General features: G+C 37.6%; 1 protein-coding gene across 1 annotated transcript in view; it reads right to left on the bottom strand.

Moving 5' to 3' along the window:
- Nucleotides 1-18,827, bottom strand: part of MCF2 (MCF.2 cell line derived transforming sequence) — a 66,894-nt gene that overhangs the window by 31,841 nt on the left and 16,226 nt on the right. Inside the window, exons 6-15 of the mRNA XM_045839391.1 lie at nucleotides 18,510-18,624; nucleotides 17,147-17,266; nucleotides 15,306-15,497; nucleotides 13,430-13,621; nucleotides 12,072-12,240; nucleotides 7,458-7,495; nucleotides 4,775-4,863; nucleotides 3,429-3,495; nucleotides 2,622-2,737; nucleotides 2,448-2,517 (exon numbers count right to left, since the gene is read on the bottom strand). Coding sequence (XP_045695347.1) covers nucleotides 2,448-2,517; nucleotides 2,622-2,737; nucleotides 3,429-3,495; nucleotides 4,775-4,863; nucleotides 7,458-7,495; nucleotides 12,072-12,240; nucleotides 13,430-13,621; nucleotides 15,306-15,497; nucleotides 17,147-17,266; nucleotides 18,510-18,624 — 1,168 coding nt within the window. The remainder of the gene's footprint in view (nucleotides 1-2,447; nucleotides 2,518-2,621; nucleotides 2,738-3,428; nucleotides 3,496-4,774; nucleotides 4,864-7,457; nucleotides 7,496-12,071; nucleotides 12,241-13,429; nucleotides 13,622-15,305; nucleotides 15,498-17,146; nucleotides 17,267-18,509; nucleotides 18,625-18,827) is intronic.

Below are 18,827 nucleotides of genomic sequence, written 5' to 3'. Positions count from 1 at the left end.
AAAAGGCATGAATTAAAACTAATACTGGTTGCCAAGAACTCTGCTAACTTTATAAGAGACACAAAGATATATAGGATGTGGAGACTCAGCAGCCATTGAAGGGAGGACCATGCAGCTGTGGCAGTGAGGAGAACCACGTGCTTTTAGCAGAGTGTGGACCCCTGCAGCCATGAGAAGAATCATTATGCGGCTTCAGCAGAGAACCACCAGGCGGCTTTAGCTGGAGATCCCGGTGACACAGCTAATGGTGCTGGGAACCAAGGGAGGCCTCCCAGCCGAGCACAAGTTACTGGGAAGAAGCAGGGGCTGCCTAAACCATGGACTTCTATTTCTTTTCCTGAGATACGGCTGAGCCTTCAACGAATTAAGCTTAAAGAGATGGAACATGTCACCTCCATTTGTAGAGAGACCCTGCCATGGAGGCAGCTGAGCCACACCATTCCATGTAGCAGCACAATGAGGACAAGGAAATCTTCGATCCCCAACAGCATGGAAAAGCCTGGGCAAACAGCATCCTGACTCCCAGACCAAAACTCTCCTGCAGGTACATCTACTTTTTAATCTCTATTTATGGGCACAACAGGTTTATGAGCTGCCTTCAATTTTCCACTTCCAGACTTCTTCCCAGTTTTGTAGCAGCCCAAGATTAGAAATAATTTTCTCTCCAGAGTCAGGAAGAACCATTAGGGAGACTGGCCTGTTGACTTTCCATATGCTCTCTCATGTCTTCTCACATAAAGACATCTAGTTACTCTGTATCACATGCAGCTCCTAAAGGCCCTCATAAGTAGGGCTCAACTCTACCAGTTATGTCCAATCAGCATAAAGGAAAAGAATGAAAGCAGGGGAAAAGAAAAGGGTAAAGTATAAAGAGAAAAAAGAAGGGAAGGGAATGAATGAATAAGAAAAGAGAAAAAGGAAAAGAAAGGATAGAAGAGAAGGAGTAAGAGTAGAAGGGAGAAAAAAAAAGAAAAATTAATAAATCTCAAGTTTGCTAAAATAATGTGCATTTACATCTTTTAAATGGAAATTAGATTCACCTATTAGACTCATATTAGTGTTTTTACCAGTGATACCCACTTTGTAGATTGCTAATTCACTGCTGGATATAATCATACTTAAATTGACCCAGAAATCTGATAGGAAAACAAAAATTATAAGTAGTCTGTTGGGAAAATTTCCCAAGGTGTACTAGAACCAACCTCCAAAGGAGAATGGGGCCTAGAGACCAAAGAAAGATGTTGACCTATCCAAAATTGAAGGGAGTAATTAAGGGAACTCACAGAAGTGGAGTCTTTGGTGGCAGCAAGACAATCGAACTCCACACCCAAAGGGGGATGGAGGCTTGCGGCAGTGGGGGGGGGGGGTACAAGGGTACGTGTGTGTATATCCTACAGGAACACAGGGCTTGTAGCAAAGTGACATGTACTTGGTAAGAGCAATATATTCTAATTCAGCTAAAAAAAAAGATATATAGGATGTGGACCCTGTCTCAGAGTTTTCCATGAAGTTGGGCTTTGAATATATGTAAAGATGCATAGTAATTGTAAAATCCCCAATAAGTAGCACAGTCACTAAGTCCTACAGGAGTCCATGGGAAAGAGAGACTGCTGTTGCTGCGGGAAGAATCTAGACATGGTTTAAACATGTTTAAAATTAGGGTATGTTGAGAAAGGTAACAACACAAATTTCTTTCTTAACCTTAAATGTTTTCTCAACCCATAAACACTTTCTGAGATATCTATTAGGAAGCTTTCAATAATCATTCTTTCCAATTGACCCTCAAATTAAGACAGAACTGTTATGTCAGGAACAGGAGGAACTAGATAAGCAGAGAACATTCTGAGAAGAAACTCTAATGGAGGAGAGTATGATTATGAAACTTGAGAACTCAACTGTATTAAGTATACTCTTGGAACATGGAGAAATGAGCCTCCCTGACTGATCTCATAGAATAAAAAGAACAGACAGCTCTCTGTTTATGCAAACTTCCTGTGATAGATGCCGTGGGTCTGAACACCAGATTACATTTGATTCTACTAAGACTTCACATGTATTAGAGGGAAACACCAAGGCATCTCTTAGGCTAAAAATTAACCAAGCCAAGAATGGTTGTGCTAAGACGATCCCAACTCTCACATCTTCATAGTGAGGATGGTGCTTAAACTCCCGGGATCACCCAGGGGTCAGCGGTCACAAGCTGAGCCAGTGAAGCATTTGCTAGCACATAACACAATGGCCATTTGCATGCTCTTGATATCCCCATTGCACCAGTTTCTGTAACGAAACCTAGTTTAGCATTAAATACTTGCTGGAGTGATGTGTCTCCTCTAAAAACATAAAGACATAAAAACAATACCTACCTTGTCTCTAAATCTGTTCTTATAAAATGAGCTGCTATTTTGGTGGTCCATATTTATATATTTTTAAATAATAATTGAACTAACCCTTTCCAGGAAACAAAGTCCCACTCTTTCTGGAGCATCAATGCAATTTTCCAGACTGCTCATGAAAAGGCTATGAAAATTTCAGAGAAAAAAAAAGAATATATGTTTATGTGGAATAATTGGTCAATTGCCCTTTAAATAATACATGAAAAATTCAATTCAGCAATTACATACTTGTTATGGAATTCATATATTTCTGCCATATTTCCAAAGAGAACATCCTTTTTATTTCTCAGGAGAGGTGGCATAAGATCAAACATCTCTGGATTGTCCATCTCCGCTCCATAGCCCTGCCCAAAATAAACACATTCATTCATTTAAAAATATTCACATTAACAGTTGATCGGCCCACCAAAGGTGTAGGTACAGCAAAATGCATAGGGGATTAGTGCATGAAACTGTTTGTAATTGTAACAGTCAAGTCTTCTAGTTCTCAAATTTATCCATTATCATTACTTTTTTTTTTTTTTAGAAAGTAGGACAAGGAAGTGTAGGTCTTCCACTCAATGGGTAGATCAAAGTGACTGCTCTTTGGCCTTCAGAGTAGTTTATAGAGTAGGAAACAAAGCAGAAGCAAGTATGAAAAATTATATTACAGATCATCAATAAGTGTTTAGGTTTTTTCAGACCAAATTCATAATGACATTTGTATGAAATGAATGTTTTTCTCTCATTTTTGGTTCTTTACATCACAGTCTTTAAATAGCACAATGGGAATAGTTAGAGCAACCTGCTGTATCCCTAAAAGAACAGCTTTTCTTGTCTGTAATAAATTGTGAATCCACAATTCTCACTCCTGAGGGGGAACCTGAATATGTACATCTCACAAACATGCAGCCTCAAAACATAACAGAAATACCCAATGCTGCCATGGGACCATCAAGGAAGAATACAGAAAAAGAAGACGGCCCTCAGCACTTCCTAATGGATGAAGCAGGGAGCATTTAGAAAAAGATGGGAAAAATGCAGTGAGTCCCTTACCAACAAAACAGTAAACAGCTCGCAAACATACACCTTCTCAGTCTGTATCAGCTCATTCAGGACATGGCTAAAATTAAAAGACCATGTTTATCAATTACTTTATCACTTTAGAATTATATTACAATGTTTCAGTTATTATCACTATAAATTGTCTAATGTAAAAACTGTCTCTTCACAGGAACTACCAATGGTTTTAGTTTTATTATCAAAATACAAAATTATTTTTATGGTTTCTAGAATAAGTACCAATCCCAAGATAAGAATCTAAAATATATTTAAAAGAAATGGAAGCAGGGCTCAGAAGTTATTTTTAAGTGAAAAAACCCACTTTATTTCTAACTCACTAAGCTTAAGAATCTAAACCCTCACAATCTCTACTACTAAAAATCTGGGACATATTTTTTGGGGGCAGCACAATTTCTGAGCTATAGTTCCCTCTCTATCTCCATCACACTCAAAAAGAAATATTAGCATTTTAGGAATAATTTTTCCTTTTCTCAGTAATGTTCTGAAATTTTCCAAGACATTAAATGGATTTATTATAGCGGTTTTCCCAAGTATAAATCATACTTAAGTTTCTGTAGTAATTTTTGTTACTGTATCTTTAAAATAAAATACATTTTCTTTCCAATATCATTTCTAATTGACATCATATTTAAAATTCATTTCCTCATTCCCCAATATAAGTAACTCTCTTAATTTAATGTCTATCTTTGGCCTCTTTTTTAAAAAAAATTTTACCCTTTAAGCATTAACATTTAACAATCATATACACACAGAGTGGCACAAACGTAGGCTTACAGTTGTGAGTATGTGAAACACAGTTTCTCCTTGTATTATTATTTATTAATTGCATTATTTTCCATACAAACAACTGTACACCTACATTTTCCCCACCTTGTATATGTTCACATATACCTTGCCCTAAAATACTGGCTACTTACAACTGTATGATATAAAATTTAAAAGGTAGATATAGTTACGTGTGGAATATTAACAAAATACTGTAAGAGTAAACAAAACAATGATTATTAATTTCTATAAAATAACATTGTACGTATACATAATCCTTTGTAGCTTTTGGGACACTGTCCCATTCACTCTGACCTCTTTTACATAAAAGGAGCTTAAGATTCTGAAAAGCTCTAATTTTCAAGTCACATAAACTGAGCATGGGTTGGCCAGGCCCAAATCCAAGACTTAAATCTCATCTAATGCTCTTTTCATCACACCCCACATAACCCATACTGTGAAATCAAAATCCCAAGCATGTTCGCCTTGAATACTGAATTGGTGACTCCTACTGATAGACTGTATATGAATGTCTGTTAATAAATAAAAGATACTTCTTTAAAATATCCAAGCCACTGTTACTGTCCAAACTGGAGGGCGGAACAGAACTTGTCTTCTCCAGACAGTCGTGCAACACTTCAATCTGAAATGACAAAAATAACTGAAATTAGCATCTAAGCAGGTATTGTTCTTCCTCAAGGAAATCAAGTTCGTATTAACTTTTCCCTAACTCTGTAGATAAGTTGAAAAGTATGATTATTATTCTTTCAGACATAATATGCACTAGTAAAAAATGATTTGAATTGCTTAAGAGAACAGATTTAACATACTAATTAGAATTTGTTTTATACATTAAGTCATGTTTCATTTATTTGGCACTTTGGGAAAATAAGGTTAATTCATGAAAAGCTGATTGTGCAAATAACTGAAGTTTATTCACTGAAGAACCAAAATGGCCTTTTAATCTTAATGATTTTTGATGGAAACCTTTCTAGAAAATATTACATGAATCCTTGAATTCTTTAACCAAGGATACAGAATACCATGGCTCCCTTTCCCACTGACTCACTGACATCAATCATGAACATGAGCCCTGCCTGGTGTGGCTCAGTGGATTGAGTGCCAGCCTGCGAACCAAAGCGTCATCAGTTCAATTCCTAGTCAGGGCACATGCCTGGGTTGCAGGCCAGTTCCCCAGTAGGGGGTGTGCAAGAGGCAACCACACATTGATGTTTCTCTCCTTCTCCTTCCCTTTCCCACTCTCTAAAAATAAATAAATAAAATCTTTTAAAAAATCATGAACATGAATGACATGATAAAATCTAATGACAGATTCCAGGGCTAGTAACATATGAAGTGTCTGTTTCTTGAAATGGCTATAACCTGTTCATCTGTCTCTGTTCTCTGCCACATGTCAGTTTTTGCCACAAGTGACCTCCCTGATCCTCAACTGCTACCTAATGTGCAAACTCTATGGGACTCAGTCTGCCTTACTGAGTCAACTACATGAGATTTATCACAAAATGAGATTCTTTGCTCTTCAGAAGTATTCCGGGGATCCTGGTTTCATTTGACAGCTGAGATGTGCGAAAAAGCCTAACCCCTGAGTAAATGTGGCATTACCTTGTGACAACTAGAACCCAAAATGAAGTATGGAATCTATCAGCTGCAAAGCATTTCCATGGAATATGACCTACTGATCACAAGTGCAGGTGGAAAGGAATGAACATTTCTTGACTACTTTATATATAATATATTGTGCAGGCACAGTCCTAAGTCCTTAACACACATCATTATATCAAATCTTACAGCAATTTAGCAAGCTATGTCACACTCATCCCCATTTACAGGTGGGAAAACTGAGGCTCAGAGAAGTTTAGCAACAGGGCCAATGTTGCATACCTAGTAAGTGATGAAACAGAGTCAAGCCTATGGTCTGCCACCCACATCATGCTCCCTCTTTAAGAATGTGCTTCAATTTATGTCTGCTCAATGTACCAACTTTATCATTTTAATACCATAATTAAGACCGAAAAGACTGCATACTCCACTTATCAGGTAGGTATACATCATTTACTTCTAAAGGGTTTCTGAAATACAAATTTGGAGAGTTCTGAAACATCAATTTATACTTTTAAATACGTAAAGATTGTGCACATTGACTTGAATTGGAATAATATGTCCACTTGGAACAAGGCTCACCAGCTATAAATCTCACTGAGAAACTGTACACAACCACAGCCTCCTATGTTTTTCTGGGCGATGTGCAAATGAATAAATACACAGAGCTGAATGTTATGGTAGTCGTGAGTTAAAACTAGAACTGAAAGACATGTGCGACTATGGAATTTGGCGCTCAGATTCTTGAAACCAGAACTTGTGGCTGTACAACATGATAACCGGGCATGATATGTAAGTATAGGCCACTCACTGGTCTGCTAATAACTGTATAAAACCCTGAGAACACTACCATGTGTACCATATCCCACACATTATTCAAAGTACTTCACAAGAGTTAGATTATTTTATCTTTACACTAATTCCATGATGAGGGCATTCTATTATTATCCCCATTTTGTAGAGAAGGAAACTGAGTTCCAGAGAACTTACCCAAAGTTATACAGCCAGGGAGTGATGGAGCTGGGATTAAAAGCCAGGCCGATTAGCTCTACAATCTATATCACTATGACAAACTACCTCCTGGAGATATATTCTTGTCCTTATTTATCATCAAAGAAAATGTGGGGTGTTGCAGTTATGATGAGGCTACTCTCTGCAGATACCAGAATATCACGGATAACTGAGGAGGAACTGTGTATTTATTGGGAAAAGCAAAAATGCCTTTTTTGAGCCCAAAGTACGGTCCATTAAAACTCATCCTTTGTCCATGCTTTGCAGGACTAGAATTACTTATGAAAGAAATTTCCTTTTATAAAAACGTGCAACACTTATTTGTGTTTATTGAGGTGAGGTGGAGGGAAAAGACGCTGGAACTTACATGAGATACTCTACAGAAATTATTCTGAACTTGACCCGACACTTGAGAATCTGCTCATACATCTGGGGATATGCCAGGACTGCAATTAGACACAATGCAGTAGCAGCTTTTTCTTTTAGATGAAATAGGCTTTCAAATGCACAATACTGGTTGATTAAATTAAAATATGGTTTAATTTCCCATACCAATTCTGCAACCACAGCAATAAAGCCAACTTTGAATTAATTAATGGTATTTACTTTTAAGTTCCTCTGACTTTGTTTCCAAATCTTCTTCCCTGGGAGAGAAATGTGAAAGAATAATTTCAGACCAGAATGAAAATCAAAACTTTTAATAAAAAGACATGAATGTTTATTAAGTAGAGAGGTCATAATATTACAATGTCTTTATATTATTCATATTTTTAGATCATATTATGCAAAACAGTTGAATGGTTAAACTTAAGTATATGATCTCAACTTTTTATTGAGTATGATTTTGCCATGTATTAACCCAGTCTCTCTCTCATCAAACATTTGCTTGATTGCCAAGCAAGCATGAAGTGAGGTGTTACTACTCCTAATTTATTTGCAGATTTAGTGCTCATTTTGACACATAAGTATTTAATTGTACTGTACATACATTCTTTTCCTCCTTCGCAGGACCCATGGCAAAGCACACTCGGGGAAAGGCTATGCTTTTGTTTTCTAAATTGTATACTTCACTTTCATTTATTTTAAATATATTTATATATAATTTTATATATAAATTTTAGTGTGTATGTAATAATGTATAAATATGAATTAGACTTATTGGAAATTATAATATAAAATCAATTTCTCAATAAATACTGATGCCCACCATTTCAAAGACACCTGATACAGAGATCTGAACTGATTCACTGGGTCAAAAAGAGTTTTGGAAAAAAAGTCTAAATTTAACTAATAATTATAGCATTTATTTGGCACTTACAACATGCTGGCACTCTTCTAAGCACTACACATGCATTTTCTTTTTTAATCCTCAAATTACCCTAAGAGATAAATACTACTTCTACCCCCATTTTAAAGATAAATAAGGAAGGTTAATATCTTGTCCCAAAAGCAGAGGTGGTATTCAAATTCAAACCATGTACTGTCAGAATCGGTGTTCCTAACCATTACATAAAACATTTGTGAAGCATGTTAAAATGCTAAAACAAAACTAAAAACAACTTCATCAACATTCCAAGCTTTAATCTTTCTGTTCTTGCTGTTTAATCTTTTCTTTTTCTTTCTGTTTAATCTTTCTCTTCTGTTTAAAAAGGGTGAGCCCCTATATTGTTAAGCGAGGAGTCCAGATGTTCCTACAAAGACCAGGGCATGGTCCACTCAAAGACTGGGTCGTTTAAGCTCCTAATTCTCAGGGCTGCTGAAAAGGCTGCCACCCACACAGGCTGCGTGGATCTCTCCTCTGCATGGAAGAAACATCGTTTTTGTCTTTTCCTCCTCAGCAGGAGCTATTGCAAGACACACTCAGGGAAAGGCTAGGTTGTTATATTCTCTAAATTTTATACCTCACTTTCATTTATTTAAAATACATTTTATACATAAATTGTATGTGTATATCATCATATAAATAAATTAGACTTACTGGCAATTATCATATAAAATCAATTTCTCAATCAGCACTGATGTCCACCACTTAAAAGACACCTGATATACAGATCTGAACTGATTTACAAAGATAACTTAGGGAGCTCCACTAATTAGCTGTGCTAATTAATTATTGGCAAATGCATTAAGAGATGAAAAAGGAATATTTACAACTTATGACAAATGCAAGTTTTGCTGAAAAGCAAGATGGATCAATTCATTCTTTTATCAATGAAAATATGTATATAAAATTATTGAGTGCCTATACTATGTGCTAAGCTCCATGTTTGGTGCTAAGGATACAAACATGAATTGTACACAGCTCTTGTCCTTACAGAGCTTACAGTCTATCAAGAGAAACACAAAACAGGAAATAACACTAAAGCTGAGAAGAGATGAAGGGGGAAGTTGTTATCACATAGCCAGAACATCTAACTGAACTGGGTGCAGGGGAGGAGAGGCAGGAAGGAAAGGCTCACCTAAAGGAGCTAGCAAAGGGGAAAGGGAGAGGGACAGGAACAGTGTTCCTGAGAGAGAACAGTATGTGTGAAGTGCAAAGGCAAGGTAACTAAGGGCATTTGAGAAGGGAAAATGGGGAGACAGGGAGATTGCTGCAGCTGTCCAGGCAATAGATGATATTAGGTTGGATTAGGTAAGTGGCAGTGAGAAATAGCAGTAAAAATGGAAAGAAGTGGACTTTGTTTGACTGATTACAGGTGGGGCATGAATGACAAGGGGGAGCTGAGGGCCTGGGAATCATGGTGCTATTCACTGAGATGAGGAACGCAGGGAGAACAGAAGGCTTGCAGGAGAGAAGTGATCAGTTTGTGGGATGCTGAGTCTCAGTTGTCTACAGGAAGTTTGAGGAGGCAAATTGTAAATGCAGGTTTGATGATTAGGAGAAAGATGAGACTACAGTTACAGATTTAATAGCTCCAAGCACATTTTACCCCTCGTGGATGATGTTCTTCCCAAACTTCCCTCTGTATTAATTGTTAATTCAACAAATATTTATTATATCCTGCTAGGTGCGAACAGGCACTATGCTAGGTATAGAATTCTATTTGATGCAAATTAATAAAAACTAAAAACAGAGAACAAGAACAGCTTGACTTATTTTATGAAACATTAACATTTATGTTTTGAGTTGAACAAAACTTCTATATCTGGCTCAGTAATTAAAACTCTTGGAGAATTATTTGGAACTGATTGTTAACTCCCATTATATAACTCATAGAGCAATTAGGTAAAATGAATGGTGTTTGTAGCATAAGTAATACTTTGATTTAATTTGTAAACCATGATAAATGATGAATAAAATCATGTATCTAACCATGTCATTTTCTCAGTAAGCTGCCCTCTTCCATATAAATACATTAGGCAGTTTGAAACTGCAGCAAATCTAACCTACTCCCAACAAATAGTTTTGTTGTGGATCACACAAGAGTCTATGAAATGAAAGAAAGTTTGATGCCTTTTAACACTGCCAACTGTTTTTCTTATTTTCTTTTTATGAGTGGCCATTCGATGAAAGAGCCTAATTAATCTACTTTTTATATAATTATTTTCCAGGGCTAAATTTAATACAGAGGGAATAATCAATGGTTATTATGAAAAAGAGAGAAAGTTAATCGTAGGCAAAATGCAAGAATGAATGCTGCTGGGTTTAGATGCCAAAGTGGTTTTTCATGTACACAAACTCAGAAAAATGTACTGATGAAAAGTAATAAAGATGGGCTCCTTTTGGGGAAAAAAAAAAGTTTACATGCTTGAAAGAAAGACCATCCAACTCCCGCTGCAGAAAGTATAACACCATTACATAAAAATATCAGAAAGAAAAAATGAAACAATGCAAAACACAATGTAATTTTAGTGATTAAGGCGGGGAGTGGAATTTGAAGTCTTTTCAGAACCCTGTTCCTCAATCCAAGGTGTGCCACTGCTGGACCCCTTTCAAGGAGCTGAGCATTTAGAGGACTATAAAGCAAAAAACCTTAGTGAGGACAGTCCAGTTTATTGAGTACTTCTTATATTCTACAATTTCTTTCACAAGAACCCTTTGAAGTCAGTAGGTGTTAATGTTCTCATTTTAACAGACAAGGAAACTGAGGCTAAAAGAGGTTAAGTGAACCACCAAGGTCACATAGCCAGTACATGAAGGCAGAAGTCTGAGATCTTAGGAATATCAACCTGTTCTATTTTTATTCTCATAGTTATTGTTTTTTAGCTCCTTATTTTTTTTTGTTCTTTTTACTTTTTCCCTGTATCATCTTAGTGAATGTTCTTCATTTTGGGGATTTAGTTTTATTTGTGAGTATATGTTTATATTTCATAAGTACTGGTTCTATAACTTGGATCACCTTAACCTAGTTACGTGCTTTTCTCACTCCTTTTTAATCTGATCCATGCTGGGGCTGAGCTGGACTTTTATACTCATTATCCCTGGCTCAACCTCCCTCCTAATTTTCCAAGTAGTTCCCATACATTAATAAAGTCTCTGATTCTCTCAGATCAGAGATGAAATTTAGTCCCATGTTCACTCAACTTACTTAAGGCTCCAAAGCCAAACCTCTCCCCCAACCAACAGGTCCCAGAGGCACTTCGAGGTAAACCTGGGAGCAATAGAGTCACCTCATTTCCAGAGTAGTTCAACATCACAGTGAGGATAATTGTTTTACCCCACAGAACACAGAAAGGAAAATGTATATTACATGATTAAAATGAGTCAACAAAGATTAAGACCAGAAAATGGAACCTGTCACAGGTGATTACCAGCAAAATTGTTCAAATTACTTGCACCTACTTAGAAAAGGCAATCTATTCTATTACCTAAGGCATTCACTTACAAGAAGCTTATAAGAACCAAGTTAGTTTATTGAGGTAAGTAATAAGAAAAATATGCATGAGTGCGTGTAGGCACACGTGTGTGCCACTTTCATATGCCTTCCTCTGTGTGCTGAAAAAAAGCATGAAGTTGAGGCTGGTATAAATGTTCACACTCATTGCACAACTGGAGTATTCGGTGCAGACTGGCACCGTCCTGGGCTGCATTAGATCACTACTGTGGTGCCAACCTCAACTCCTGCCTGTGCAGTATAATCATACATGATCAAAGACACTGAAATGAAATTTCAACTTATCAGGATTGAAGAACAAAGTCAGCGTTTATATCAAGAATAAAAAAGTAAATAAGAACAAAAAAAGAAGAGGTAGAAAAGGTAAGAACGTAAGATTCTTTACCAGGTTTAGGTAAAATAAATGTTTTAGATCGGAACACTTTGTTGCAAGCAGATGCCCCAAGCTGGACTGGCCTCACACACTTATCTTCCAGGTTCTTGAAACTGGCTTGTTGGTTCTCAAATATATTTCGAATGCTCTCAAGCTTGAGTTGAATGGTCTGCATTTGAATCTACAAGTTGCATAAGAATTTTATGAAATATTTTCTGAAATGGGGTCATTACAAATCTTATTAGATTTCTCAGACTTAGTCAAAAATTAATGTAGACTTTAAAATATAACTCAAAGAAATTTAGGATAGTAATGGAAAACAGATTAATGTATGATCTCCACATGGTTATAAAACCTGAAGATCTCAAGCAAAACAAATAAAAGAAGAAATTCATCAAGCAGTCATGAAATAGGTCACTGCATAAAGTGGTTTACCCTTCATAGGGTGGAAGGGATATTGGCTGGAAAAGAAGGCTTGTTTAGCTTGAGGAAGCCACCAAGTTAAGAATTGTCACAGTAGTTTGTTTTAACCTACAGGACATTCTTTAGCTCTCCATGTTGTAAGAGGCTCCTCAGAACCACTGCTAAAGAATATACCCTTCTGCTCCTTTAGATGATTTGAGGCACTTAGCTAAGCTTGGTGGCTTCCAGAGAATGACTGGGTCTCTGCCACAGCCAGGCTTCTGATTTTCTGGGGCATCCCCTAAGGACTGAAGCTAAGCATGGATTTAGATACTGCTCCAAACTTTGAGTCAACTAGACACTTTTAACAGCAAATAGCACCACAAATGCACTTACCTACAAGGTGAAGACAGTGCTTCATGACATTTCCAATGGGGTGGTACTGAACAAACCTATAGCTCTCCACCCTGCCAAAAGCAACTTCTGCCTACTCCCCCCCCCCCCGCCACATACCGAGAAGACCTGGATCTTTTCTCTAAACTTTCCTTTTCAAACTCAGTAGAAAAACAAGATTTGTGTCTACAGACCATCTGTTGGTGGTCACTGCAGCACAAAGAACATACATTTAGGGTAGGGCGCTCTTAACGCGGGCCCAATGTTCTCCTGTGAGAGCTTTGGGCCTTTCTCCAAGGATGCACAAGAAAATGTATGTGAGAACTTGTAGTATATGAAGAGTTTAAAAATAATGGAGTCAGACCTCAAAAAGGAAATTAGTCTTTGTTAAATAGCAAGAATAAGCTTTTGGACTTTTTGGTGCTTAACAGTGCCACTGATATCACCCCCAATCCTTAAGAGAACTATGTAATGGCAATTTGATACAAAGGTAGCTGTAAAGTAATAAAACTATTATCAATACTACTGTACTTAAAGTTTTTAAAAACATGTTTACTTGAAAAGAAGCTTCTTACCTTGAGTTCAGGAGATAAAATTACATCAAATTCATACTGTAGGGTTTTAGGATCACAATTTATAAAGGGCAGAGCCGTTTCAAGAAAATGTTCGATATCTTGGCGGGTTTTCTGAGCATCTTCTTTAGACTGAAACTTGTCTATCTCCTGATTAGCTAGAATATATTCTCCTTCATCACAGCACTGACGAGCCTGGTGAGTACATCACACACACACACAACCATGAGTAAATGAAAAACAAATGTGTGTCCCTTAAGACAGTGTTTATCACAAAGCAACAAACAACAAGTGTTGGAGAGGTTGTTGGAGAGGTTGGGAACCCTAGTGCACTGCTGGTGGGACTGCAGACTGGTACAACCACTATGGAAAACAGGATGGAACTTCCTCAGAAAACTAAAAATGGATCTGCCTTTTGACCCAGCAATTCCCCTGCTGGGACTATATCCTAAGAACCCTGAAACACCAATCCAAAAGAACTTTTGCACCCCAATGTTCATAGCAGCACAATTTACAATAGCCAAGTGCTGGAAGCAACCAAGGTGCCCATCAGTAAATGAATGGATCAAAAACTATGGTACATTTATACAATGGAATTCTATGCAGTAGAAAGAAAGAAGGGGCCCCTACCCTTTGCAACAGCATGGATGGAGCTGGAAAGCATTATACTAAGGGAAACAAGCCAGGCAGTGAAAGACAAATACCATATGATCTCACCTTTAACAGGAACCTAAACAACAAAACAAAGAAACAAGCAAAATATAGTAAAAGACACTGAAATAGAGGACAGGCTGACAGTGACCAGAGGGGAGAGAAGAGGGAATTTCAGGGGAGAATGGGAAGGGTTGACAGGAACAAATTTGAAGGACACATGGACAAAAACTAGGGGGAAGGTGGTCATGGGAGGAAAGTGGGAAGTCATGGGTGGGCGGGCTGGAATGGGACTAAAAGGGAGAAAAACTGTACTTGAACAATGATTAAAATAAAATTTTTTAAAAAGACAGTGTTTATCAGTCCTGGCTTCTGTCGATCAGAGTTGCTTTCAGAGCTATTAAAAAAAATAAACATATCCAGGTTGGGCCCCCAGAAATTCTGATTCAGTGGCCCAGGCCATAAGCTGGGCGTTTATATATTTACAGAGTTTTAGAGGTGTTTCTGATGTGCAGCCAAGGCTGGGAAGCTCTGCACTTGTTTCATAACAAGAAAATCATTCTGCAGCAGCAGTCTGACCATTCTCTCAATACGAACACTTGAGCTGCATGCTATTTTCCCAGAATCAATAACTGAAATATGAAACTCATAGCAAAATATAAAGTATAACATAAAAGTGTAATGATTGCCCAGGACAAGGATAAAAGTTTCCTGGCCACAGGAGACACGCAGATTAAAATGTTCATGTTCATATACAATGCCTATAAGTGATACCCCTGTTTTACATCCCACTGCCAAGACTGCTTACTCATGAATGGGGTCAGACCCACACGCCATGGAGGAATATGTTCCAGTCACTGTTTAATATTTTATTGCTTTAACTATGAAATGTAGGAGCTCCAGGCTTTCACATAATGCGCCCAGGGCTTTTCAAAGTATTCTGACTACAAACTATCAGCAGAGTATAGGCTTCAGAAATGTACCCAAAATAGAAAGAAACTGTCACAACCACGATCTCAATATTCACAACAGAGGCCAAAATTCTTGCAATACTAGACCTGCAATGAGTTCTGCAGAGGTAATATGGATTAAATGAGCATAGTCTAGCACAGACTCCTTGCAAATTTACTTCCAAAGCTATACCAGACCCAGACCCTATAACCTCTAAAAAGGACCCAAGAAAAATATTCATGTTGTGTTTCAGAAATGCACCGTCCCAGGACACTACCTGCTGTAGGAGTTTGTGCATTTTTAAGGTCCTGCTGAGCTGTATCCATTTGGCTTTGATCTCACTAACCAAAATATCAGAAAGATAACGTAGCTCGTTGCACCTCTGGCAGATCAAATCAAGTGCGTAATGGTGATTTGCTGCAAGTTTGTGTCCATGTAAAATCACAAGCTGGGCCTTTCTCAACAGATCCTGTTTTTAAGAAAGAAGTAAAACAATTGCATGATCTCTGTTCGAAGACACGGAAGAAAAAAGTAATTAAGAAGCAAATTGGTTGGGCACAGAGCTATTTTGCCAAAACTATTTGATGTCATACTTCTGTAGGCTGCAAAACAGCTTACAGTTACAGCAATTAGCTATAGCAGTTGATATCATCAGAAGCTCACGTATTTCTGGTAACAGAAAGAAAATTAACCAGCCTCCCAGAATGGGGATGAGATTTGCTTCTCCTGTGATGTATAGATTTAGAACAGAACTGCCTACATCAAATGAGGTACACACCAGCCAAAGAAAGCTAATTGACTTTACACATCTCAGCCTTGGAAATCCCATTAGAGTCATCATCTACCTGACTCCTTTACAGACATGAAATGAATGTGTCACTGGGTCTCCATGTCAAAAGTGATCTTACCTGCCTTGCCTCCACCTCAACTGCTGACCCGCCCCCAGCATAGTGACTGAAACATAGTAGGAGCCCAGGAAATGTTTGTTGAGGTAAAATAAAGAAAACTGCAGCCCCAAATGAAGAAGTACTAGCCTATCTAGCTAGTGGAAAAACTAGGGTCAAAATAGGAAGTCGTTTAATGGCAATAGAGTTTCAGTTTCTCAAGATGAAAAATTTCTGGAAATCTGTTGCACAACAATGTGAATACACTTAACACTACTTAACTGTACAATCTGAAATTGTTAAGATATTAAATTTTATTTTATGTGTCTGTCACCGCAATTAAAACTAAAAGTTATTCAAAACAAAAGCAAGCAAAAAAAAAAGCAAAGCCCCCTATTTTCCAAGGCAATCTGCCTTCTCTTTCTACTATACCACAGAGATCTGTGAATTGCCCCACAATCACAAAGACCTACAAGCACAATTCCAGAACTGGTCACCATGGCTGCTTCCTCTCAATTTTCATTTCTGGTGCTTCTGGTTTACCCATAAATCTATTTGTATGTTGAGAAAGCACCCTAAAAACCATGGCCTTGCCCTCGCATACAAGACAGGAGAGCAAAGCTAGAGTTTGTTAAGTAGTAACGCCATGAGTCCAAGCTTTAAGACTGGCAGCTAGCTGTTTGGAGTACTTACTATACAGCCATTATGTCTCAGGTACTGTGCTGAGGGTTTCATCTATGCCACCTAAATGAATCCTTACAATCACTCCGCAAAGTAAGTCCTTTCATCCCCAGTTTATAGATGAGGACAATGAGGTTTAGAAAATGTAATCAATTTACCAAAGGTCACACCACTAGTAAAACTAAGCAGATCTACCTGCATGAGTGTATGTCTGGTTCAAATGCATGTATCAAATGATGGATGTTTAAGGAATTATGTTCTTGTAACAAAATTGCATTGTTTAAAAACATTCGGCCAGGCTCTTCAAAAGTGATTTCGGATCTTATTGCCACTGGTAGGCCTGAAACAATTCACACCATTATCTCAGAGGCCTCCTACATGACACATGCAGTGTCACCTCATGGCTCACATTGCACAGAAAACAGACCAATATTGAACGAAGTATTTAGATTGTAGCTGAGAGATTAATCATAATAAGTGCTTAGACTAGTGAAAAACAAAATATAGCTATCATATTCCATAAATAGAATGAATATCCAAAATCTAATCTTACCTTAGACTTTTCATCTAACTTTTCCAACTGTTTTATTTTTTGTTTTACTTGAAGTATATTCCCTGTGACATCTGCCAGCTCTGCTTGTTTGGTTAATAGAAGTTCAATTTCACGTATGAGCTAAAAATAGGAATAAAAATTAGTCTTAAAAGCATATAAATTACTCATCATTTCCCTTAATAATCAAGTTTTATAGGAAATGCTATTAAATCAGAATATCAATATGAAAAAATTGTACATCTGGAAAATACTTTCAGTTATTTTATTCACACTAATTCTTGTATCCTATTTAAATTTAACCTCATAGAGATCAGTGTGTACTATTTATAAAATATCATTATTTACATATGAGATCATGTATATGTACACATATAGAAGTATGTATATCTGTCTATACCTGTATGTATAGCCCCCAATTCAATGGTGAACAGTTCTAGAAACAAAGACACTTCAGGAGCAGTGAGCATACCTAGCACCCAGATCTTGGTTTTTAGTATCATTTCCCAGGAAGAGATATCAGAGCTTCTCAAGAAAATGGCTTATTCTAGGGCTGAGGCAGAGCAGGAGTAATATGACCTTGGATCATCTCTTTTTTTATTTTAAAGATATTTATTTATTTTTAGAGAGAGGGGAAGGAGGGAGAAAGAGAGGTACAGAAATATCAATCGCTTGCCTCTTATGTACCCCCCAGTGAGGACCTGTCCCGCAACCCAGGCACGTGCCCTGACTGGGAATCAAACCAGTGACCCTTTGGTTCACAGGCTGGCACTCAGTCTACTGAGCCACACCAACCAGGGCTGAAAGCATTTTATATCTAAAATAAATTTCAGGAGCCCTGGCTGGGTAGCTGAGTTAGTTAGAACATTGTCTTGCTACACCAAGGTTGCAGGTTCAATCCCCAATCAGGGCACAGACAAGAAGCATCCAATAACTGCATTTGGAACAACACATCTCAATCTCAATCTCTCTCAATATCTCTCAATCTTCTCTTCTCTTCTCTTCTCTCTCTGCCCACCCTGTCCCCTCCCTCCCTCTCCCTTCTCTCCTCCCTAAAAAACATAAAAAATAAAACTGAATAATAAATGTCAGCATAGATTGCAACTCTGTCCCTCTCATATTTATTAGCACATAATTACGTGTTCTTTTGAAAGAAATGAACAAGCCACAGAAGTAGAAGTCTTGGCACTTAGTAGGTTGCTTTCTTCATTCAAAGTCAAGATTCACTAACTCACGGTTGCCTCCTTTTTCTCCCCATCTCTCCATGAGTGCAAATGGGCATCTTACGAGACTATATTTGTAATGATCAAGGAATAAGAACCTCTGACATAAAGAAAATAAATGTACAAAGAAATGTTTAACTGACCTCTTGAAAATCCTGCTCAAATTTCCATAGTTGCAGATACTGCTCCATTTTTAGTTGGTGTTTTTCCCAAAATCCATCAAAAGCAATTTCCATATCATGTACTTGAGCCAGCAATCTTAACAAAGAAAAGCCATAGAGTTCCTTTAAAACACTGGCTTGTTTTATAGGTATGTAGATAAACCTGGTCAGGACATTAGGAATTATAGGCAAAGTCACAGCCATGACACTCTAGCCAGAGATCATCAGTGTCCACAGAACTTCTATGAGCAAACTAACTTCTGTGAGACAACTGAGGAGTGAGTCCTCAGATTTCCAGAG

The sequence above is a fragment of the Phyllostomus hastatus genome, unplaced genomic scaffold, assembly GCF_019186645.2.
Source record: "Phyllostomus hastatus isolate PE091 unplaced genomic scaffold, TTU_PhHast_1.1 phas_contig_30, whole genome shotgun sequence".
NCBI lineage: Eukaryota > Metazoa > Chordata > Mammalia > Chiroptera > Phyllostomidae > Phyllostomus > Phyllostomus hastatus.
Note: the sequence above shows the minus strand (reverse complement) of the source record. Positions and strands in the feature narration are given on the sequence as shown.